General features: G+C 38.3%; 1 protein-coding gene across 1 annotated transcript in view; it reads left to right on the top strand.

Annotated features, from left to right (window-relative positions):
• Positions 1-2,786: 2,786 nt before the first annotated feature.
• The window catches only part of unc13ba (unc-13 homolog Ba (C. elegans)), a 56,686-nt gene continuing 50,371 nt past the window's right edge, over positions 2,787-9,101 (top strand). The window contains exons 1-6 of the mRNA XM_016288314.1: positions 2,787-3,763; positions 3,842-5,191; positions 5,857-5,879; positions 6,938-6,981; positions 7,093-7,168; positions 7,377-7,382. Of these exons, the coding sequence (XP_016143800.1) occupies positions 2,812-3,763; positions 3,842-5,191; positions 5,857-5,879; positions 6,938-6,981; positions 7,093-7,168; positions 7,377-7,382 (2,451 nt within the window). The 5' untranslated portion in view covers positions 2,787-2,811. The remainder of the gene's footprint in view (positions 3,764-3,841; positions 5,192-5,856; positions 5,880-6,937; positions 6,982-7,092; positions 7,169-7,376; positions 7,383-9,101) is intronic.

The following is a 9,101-nucleotide window of genomic DNA, read 5'->3' as shown; positions in this document are numbered from 1 at the left end:
ACCTTTTTTTTTTTTCCTACCATCCTGTCTCAGCATCTCACTGAGGTGAATGTGCTCCATGCTTAAAAGTTACTGTTGTGCGTGGTAGTGTGTTTACCCTCTGCTTTCTCCTTCCAGCATCCCCTATGCCTCTGTTTGTTCTGTGCCTTTGTCTTCGATGCTTTTAGGTAGACAGCAAACGCATGCCTTGAAGATTTGGGCAAAACGCATACATGCAGAATGGTGTTACCTTTAGCCCTTGTCAAGTCAAGTCAAGTCACCTTTATTTATATAGCGCTTTTAACAATACAGATTGTGACAAAGCAACTGAACAGCATTAATTGGGAAAATAGTGTCAATAATGCAAAATGACAATAGTAAACACTCATTTTTCAGTTAAAGACAGTTCATCATTGAATTCAGTGATGTCAACATCCAGCTCAGTTCAGTTTAAATAATATCTTTGCAATCATGTCAACGATAACGCTGGAAATGAAGTGTCCCCAACTAAGCAAGCCAGAGGCGACAGCGGCAAGGAACCAAAACTCCATCGGTGACAGAATGGAGAAAAAACCTTGGGAGAAACCAGGCTCAGTCGGGGGGCCAGTTCTCCTCTGACCAGACGAACCAGCAGTACGGAAAAATCAATATAAGACGTAATAAAACAGACGATGAATAATATTAACAGCAATTATTATATGATGCAATCAAACTTATAGCAAAATGTGGTAGTTCTGTATGTTGTTTCAGGGTTGGCATCATCTGAGGTCCTCTGAGGAGTTGCATCATCTCTTCTCAGGTGTTCTGGATCCAGACTGAAGCTTGTGTAAATCCTAGTTACCACGGGGTGTTACCTTTAGCCCTTGTGCTTCAGTGATTTTAAAAAGCCACATTAGTGTGCTTCTCACTGTGCTTATGTGGATCACTCACCCCTGAATGCCCTTACCTTCAGTGAATGACAGAGAGAGAGAGTGTGGAAAAGACAAGGTGAAAAGGCGAGGCTGTGAGGCATGCAAGCCGACTAGTGAAGCATAAGACTGTGTAAACAAAATGTGGCATAAAAATGTTTGGCTTTTGAAAACTCACATCCAGTTGTTGCTAGTTAGACAAGTGTGAGTGTACAATCGAGACAGGAGATGCAGAAGGACTAAGGTATGCATCACATATAACACTTCTGCCTCAGCTCACACCATGTCTAACACTGTGGTTTAACCACACTATAACTCATCTTCTCTCAGCTTTACTGTCCAATCTAACACCACCTCAGAGAGACATACTCGACCGTGTACATATTTGGAAGAGACTGCTAAAATATGCAGTTGGTGTCTGTCAAAAAATATATGCAGCATGCAGACTCACAGAACAAGGGTGTCAAAATAAGATAAGCAGAATAACTGACTCTCTCTTGAGCTATACCAGTTTATCATCCATGGGTCGCTTTGCAATTCCTGATTGCCTGCATGTGTAACTTGTCTTAAGTTGATGCTTGGGAGTAGATAACAGTATTGCAAAAGCAAAGAGAAACATTGATGGGAAAAAAAACATGGACGAGTGAGTTTTTTGCAGGTAATTGCCATCTTAGTATAGAGAACCTGACTGCAGGTATAGCACATGGTTTCCATAGCTACTGATCCAGTGTCACGTGATTTTGCACAAGCATGTGACATTTTCTCTGCTTAATTAACTCTCCACAAGGAGTCGATGAGCCAGCATGCCTCTTCAGCTCTCCTAAAATTCCAGTTATTTTTATATACTGAAAATCAATTTTCAGATTTTCCATGACAAGATTGTATCTTGCTGTATTTCGTATTTTAGTATGCATAAAGAATGAGACAGGCATAGCAAATAGTATGATGCACTAAGATATTCAAAGTGAACAGCCATTTGTGGTTTTAATGCAGCTCTGTTGTAGGCAAACATTATTTTGATTGATTTATGCATTCAGTAGCACACACCTCTATATGTACTAGTAGAAATTGCATATCATATAATGTCAGGGCTGTGTTGCTATATTACTTTACTGTTGCACTGAGTTGCCATGGATTTAAGTGAATGTTCTTAAAAGGTATTTAGTTTATCTTTTGTTCTTATCTGTTGAATGTTTCTCACTAGCAGTGATGTTGCATTTTCAGTCTTTGTGTATTACTGCTAGAATGCTAGTATTATGTTACTTTATTTCCTTTCACTTTTATACATTTTTGTTTGATTGATTGATTTATTTAGATATGTGTTTGCTTCACTAATTTTCACATTATTTAGGTGAACGTTTGTGTGTGGTAGATTTTTGTTTGCGAGATAAAAACAAAGGGATCATTTTCTGTGTGTTTAAATGCTAGTCAGCCTAAGAGAGCTGCTCATTTTGGCATAAATATAATTAGGGCACATTTCCACATAATTCAAATAAATTTTGCCACTGTCAATGGTATTTTGGACCAGGTAATGTGGAAATTAATAGTTGGACACTTTCAGTGTATTCTACCATTGATCAAACTGCGCTTTGGGTGAGTCAGAAGATATGCAGAAGATAAATTCTCTGTGTTGTTGATTACTTTGTGTTGTTGCAAATACATGACAAAACTTTGATAAGGGAGGAAATTAACTGTAAACTAAATTGAAGGTATAGTACCAAATGCATAATCAGTCATGTACTTTTCTTGACCAAATCGGTAAATTTGCACTGGTGTGATGCTTTAAGATGTACTTTTCCCCCATAGTCATGGAATTAACTCCGCTTAAGTCGACTGATAATCTCTCACTTATATCATCAGATGCTGTATTTCAAGCCTGAGTAATGTGATTCAGCTCTACAGTACGGAAGAAGGGAGGAAAACGATGTTCTCCCGCAACCGCTGCAATGGACAGGATGGCACAGGCGTCCCTCAATATCCCCGACCAAAAAAGAAAACTTCAGCACCAAAGAGAAGGCAGCCTAATCCCAAAGTTGCTCTGGTGTTGCGTGGGAAAATTCATCGTTTCTTGCAGGGATCTGCAGATCATTCTGTCCAGCCTTCTGGTCTTTACTATGCTGGAATTGAAGAAGAGGATGAAGAGAGGGAAGAGGATGTTGAAAAGCTGCAGAACTACTACAGGAGAGGATTAGCTTCAGCAGAGGTCTGTTGCTCACCTCAGGTGCCAAACGGACATGGGCTGGGAGCGGTTTCTGGGGCAGCTTGTGTTGGGGAAGTGGAACTAAATCGAGAAGGAGGCATCAGAATTCCTTGCACTTTGCAACACAACAGTAATTCGACAGTAGTTCAAAACCAAATGACCCAAGATCTAAATGGGACTAGGTTTTCATCTGGAAGAGGACTTGATGGTGAGCCTAAAAGACAGACGGAGACTTTGCTGTGCAGGTTAAATATGGCGATGCTGGATGAAGTTGTGGAGGGGAATAATGAAGACTATGAAGAGGAAGAATCGAGTGCTATCGTTGAGCACATTCTGAAGGAATTGCGAGGGATCAACAAAATTCAAGAGGAGATTTCAGACTTGAGGGAGTACCTCTCATCTGTTAGTGGCTCTGTTGAGGAGGTCTCTAGCTGTGTAGATGCCGTCCTAATGGAGATCGAATGCATGCGTTCTGGAAACAAATCTGGTGTAGAGACTTGGCCAGGAGCAATGGGTGGCACTGAGGGTCACTCCCACCACACACACAAATCAAATAACACTGTTAGTATAGGCTGCTACACTGTTGAATCCTCAAGTAGCTGTGGTGATATACTCTCAGAATATCAAGTCGTTGATGGGAAGCACAAAGAGGCACCAAGGCAGTCTGCTTTCACAAGTGTTGAGACTTCAAACCACAATGCACATCATCCTTTTTCACAAGAAGCATCTATTCAAAGGTCTGATGTATCTCAAGGTGCAAGGAGAAGGAAGCTTAGCTTTGGTTACCTTGAGCGCCAGGATGGACAGGACTGTCCGAGCACCAGTTCCCTATCTTCGGGTCAGAGTTCCAAGTCTGAATCTGATCCAGAAAGACCCACCTCTGGACATGGCAAAGCAGGGGGTGAAAGTCAGACCTTGAACCCAGTGGCTTTAAAACATAGTGGGAGTGGAGAGATCGGTTGGAGCGAAGATGATTCTTGCTCCAGACAAGGCCATTTTGAAGAGGCAGAGTGCTGCACGGGTGAAGTGGACAGCTGGGACCCATCAAGAGCTGTAAGTACCTGTATGATGGGCACCTCAGATGAAATATCCATAGTATCTGGTAAACACTACAACTCTCCTGTTAGTACAAGCAATAGAGGAGATTGGAAGCTGTATGATGCAGAAATGCTGCCTGAAGAACCTGGTTTGGGCTGCCATAATTGCAATGCAGATGGTAAATGTCCTCAGAGCTCTGTTTATCAGAATCACGTGTCTTCTTGTGAAAATTGCGTAGTTCCATTTAAAAGTGAGTCAACAGAAAGTGTGATTGTTGAGCCATCCAGAAACCTTCTATATGAAGGTACATCACTCTGTAATCAAAATGTCCCTGATTGGAAGCCAGGCTCTGCTGATGACAGTAATGTGGCGTTTAAAGTAAAAAAGTTTGGTAGAGCAGTTCTTGATTTCAAAACTGCTTTGCGAGGAGCTCTTAAGAAGATGGATGGAGCTAGTGCTACTATACCTGGTGAAAGGGTTGAAGTCCATATGCAGATCTCCCCATGTAAGGAACCATATGGAATGGTAAATACTGAGACGCCAAATGTAGACATTCCTCAAATAGAGATGGAGACTACACAAATAGAAACAAATTATTCTGAACAGCCTCAAGCCATCGGTACCGAGAAAGGTTTCATAGAGATACCTCAATGCATCTCCACCAAAGCAAAACCTGAATCGCCTCCTCACCAGCAAAATATTGATCATTCAGAACATCCAAATTCTCCAGGGTTGGACTCCTCCACCAGTAATGCATCAGATGCTACATCTGGACATCCAACCAATGCTCATTTACCACAGTGTTTCTCTACAGACATTATCCCAGACTCTTTTTCCCTCGAGGAACTAGCAGTAGAAGAGGAGCAAAGAACACTGGCGGGGGAAACGCAGCCTTCCACCGAGTCCTCTACGGAAGGAGGTAGTGAAGCAGAGATTAGTCAGCGGGATGCACGTCGTCTGAAGTGCCTCAGGAGTTTCCAGCAGATTCTAAGGGAGAAGAGAGAGTCCAAAAGACAACTCGGTAGAGTGACCATGTCAGCATTTTCTGAAGATGATTTGAACTCAGGTATATTGAGTTTGGAGGCTCTAAGCTTTCATATTCATTGTTCTCCTTCATTGTCACGTCTTAGAAGATCTTGTCGGAAGTTTCAAATTTGCAGTATTAGTGAATTTCTGTGAACTCAATCTTTTAAAATGTATGCCAGAAATGGAAAGTAAATCATTCTGATGTGCTTTTCCATGGCTATGCACATCAAACGTGTCTCACAAATAACATTTAAACACTTTTTTATCTGTAAAATATCAGATCTCATCAGAAACATAGCCAGTGGGTGTTTGGTCCTTTCCTGCAGATATATTAGCAAGCGTCCTGCTGGGTGTTAAACTAGTCTTGTTCCCCAGGCTCAAACAAACTAATTACACTCATCAAATTGAAATGAAAACAAATCTGACATGAAAGTAGAGTGCAGTGAAAATTTAGCAGCCATTATAAATGAATAATACATCTCAGTGAAACTTTTATGAACTGTCTAGATCAATTGCCAAATCCCCACAGTTATGCAGTTCTTGATCCATATACACAGGGTTATTAAACTCCCTGTCTGCAGATGTAAATATGTTCTTGGACAACAAGTTTAATTGCTTTATAATGTTATGTCTAGTTAAAGAGTGCTGTCTAGTTCTGGTTAAAAGTGGTGTGATAGCTTTATGTGCTATTTATTGTATTTTCAGATGGAAGCCAGGATGAAGATAAGGTTATATATTTTTCACATGGTTTAAAAAGTGCCTTGGTGTTTTATGTTTGCACTGCTAGAGATAAATAATGCAGTTTGAAGGTCTTTAGTGTGCATGGTGCTAACAGGCTCCCTTGATTTGGGTTTCCTGCATTGTGTTGAGTTACTTGTGTCTGTTTTATTTCATTTTTTAAATCATGCCTTGTTCTCATGGCTTGTAGTCTATGCTGCATTGTAAACATTACACACATTTTCAGCCTGTGTTATTGATTGTGGCTCATTAAAGTATCCCTCCCGGTTATACCATATAAAATAGAAACCGTGATGGCAGATTCATTTCAAGTTGCTGAGTCAGAATTTTATAGCAATGATTTTTCCCTCAGCCTTTTTGTTTTGAGGGGTTTGGCATTACAAATGATTTTGCATAGGGAATTTATTGATTTTGTTGCAGTTACATTAACAATTAATCTCTTTTGGAGATGCTTCATTCAGTGCACAGGCTGTTGCCAAACGACGAGTTAAGAGATAAAATGGTCTGTTTTTTGACAGCACAGAGGGGGCATACATGCTACTTCAATAATTTTACCTAATTAAATAGTAAAAAAAAAAAAAATTCTAAATATAAAAATATTTGAAAACTTGTTTATTCTACTTTTGAATTTTTTTTTTTATTTTTTTTACAAAGCTTAATATAATTGCTTCTTTGAAATATAAGCCTTTATCTTTTTGCATTTACATCAAAAGCAAAAATACTTTTCTCTTGTTAGATTGAGGTTACTATTGTGCATCTTGAAAGTAAAGTAAATTGTGATTTTCTGACAGGAAGTTACATTAGAGAGTTATGAGCCTTTGCATGTCTAATCTTGTCTTGACTAGGATTGTTCTCATGACTGGAACATTCTGCTTGTATATTCATGAATATAGTGGTGAAATTCAATCAACCAAACGGCAGGGCTGTCTCTATTCCTCTTTCTCCCTATTTCCCACGTTTTTATTAAGTGCTGTTTTTGTTGCCTATATGAAGCTTTAACATTTAATATTTGTTTTAATGCATCACAATTTGATCAACCTCTCAACAGAACATCAATGGAGACCATAACAAACATCCATGGGCCAAACCTGGGTATGACCTCTTACTCATTCACTTTCACTGTTTGAACCGTGTTGTTGTTTAGCTGTTCTTTACCAAACATACATTTTTCCATTACTGGAATATCCATAATATTATCTTTAGGGGAGGAGGAATATTTGGCATTGATAGCATGCCTGACCTTAGGAAGAAGAAGTCTATCCCCTTGGTTAGCGAAGTGGTGAGTGATTTTTATTATTATTTTTTCATATTGTTCCATATTGAAACGCAACATTGTCACATTTTTGGTAATATTTCCCTGTCTACTAATTGTATTAAAATATTAGTAATTATAATCTTCAATTGTAATTTAACTCTTATCTAGTATAACATAAATCTGATCTGATCTTTTGTCATAATTTTTTTTTAATGCTTTCCTTCATTACTAGGCCATGGTAAGTAAACCTTTCCATTAGTGAATGCTTTGTAAATATATATATATTTTTTTAGCTTTTTCAGCTTTTACTCAAAGCAGACTGAAAGGGATTCCTGTATCCTACACATTTTGTAGGCATATGTTTTCATTTTTTTTAGGTCTAAATTGTTATTTAAGCTATAACACGGTGTCCTAAAAAGACGTGATGTAAGAAGTGACAAGCAATTTGTCTGTCCACACTGAAGGCAAAAGTGCTGTCATTTTTTTCACAAAAAAATATAATATAGATTGTACAGATGTAGATTATATGTCAAAAATGCTCAGTTTCATTTTCAGTGTGTGATACAATCATCTTTGATTTGCTGCTCGATTCTGGTGTGATTGCAGAGCAGTAATACTATATCACCGATGAATGACCGTATGACATCCAATTTTCCAGCAATCTCGTAATTGAATGTCTTCTCTTCACCTTTAAAGAGGGATATCTTATGTGACTGGTGCATTAAAAACCAGACAAGTGTGCATACGATTGATACGTCTTTTCCTCCAGTTCACTGACATGCCCAGAGTCAGAATAAGTCAGAAATGGGGAACTTTCAGCAATCAGTCTTTGTTGCGACACGATAAAACTGAAACCTACACAGATACATTTGACATGCTGTAGAGGGGACAAAAAAGCTAAATAAAAACAGGCTTGATCTGAAGCTTGTGCCTTGCACAACAGTTTTCATGCCAACAAATGCTTCTTTTTTTGTAAAAGTTGTTTTAAGCTGAATATAAACAAAGGTTATTGCACAACTCTGGAAAACTCTATTCTGAATGGTCAGTGGCTGAATTTGGTGGTCAAATATTTCTGTGTAATCAAACTTGGACGCTACGGTTGAACGTTGCCTAATTAAATGTCAATGTGTTCATCTATTAAAACATTTGATCATTAGAAGTTAATATATAGGTGTCATGTCATGATTATGAAGGTGTCATGTCAGTCTTATGCACACCCCTTCAAGTAAAGTGTTACCTAATATCCTAATGATTTTTGGCATAAAAGAAAAATTTATAATTTTGACCCATACAATGTTTTTTTGGCTATTTCTACAAATATACCCCAGCGACTTAAAACTGGTTTTGTGGTCCAGGGTCACATATATTCCACAATAGTGGTGTATATAACAATAAAAATAATAAGTGGTGTATATAACAATAATAATATATTCCATAATAGTGGTGTTCATTGGTTAAACACTTGCTTTGCCATTTAACATTTACAATGTTACCCATAATTAGAGCTTTTAAGAATTTTATACAAGTGATAAATATTATCATATGTTTTATCCTTTATTATTTTGCGTCTAAATTTGAATACTTTTTGTTAATAATCATTTAGATGTGCCATCATGATATACAAGGGATAACATACTCTGATTTCATTGGATTTGTATGACGCTGCAACTTGATTTAGCTTTTTGTTTGAAGAAATGACATTTTCTCCTAGCAATGTAATATCGATCCTTGTAGTTAGCTTTCAGGCCTTTTTTTCATTGACTGAACCTTACCCATGACCTGCCAGCCCCCTCACTCACCCTGTACCACAATTGACTTGCTGAGCAATTGGTGGCTTGAGAAAAGATAAAGCCAGGCCATTTGCGTGTTTGAATCACTGTCATTATCTATGAGAGGATAAAAATTGTGCTCTTATCTATGTTTTCATGGAAAATCAATCTTTGGAGTATTGGTCTGC

This window comes from Sinocyclocheilus grahami, unplaced genomic scaffold (genome assembly GCF_001515645.1).
Source record: "Sinocyclocheilus grahami isolate Dianchi unplaced genomic scaffold, SAMN03320097.WGS_v1.1 scaffold230.1, whole genome shotgun sequence".
In the NCBI taxonomy this organism is placed as follows: Eukaryota; Metazoa; Chordata; class Actinopteri; order Cypriniformes; family Cyprinidae; genus Sinocyclocheilus; species Sinocyclocheilus grahami.
The sequence above is the reverse complement of the archived record's forward strand: the minus strand, read 5'-3'. Positions and strand labels throughout refer to the sequence as shown.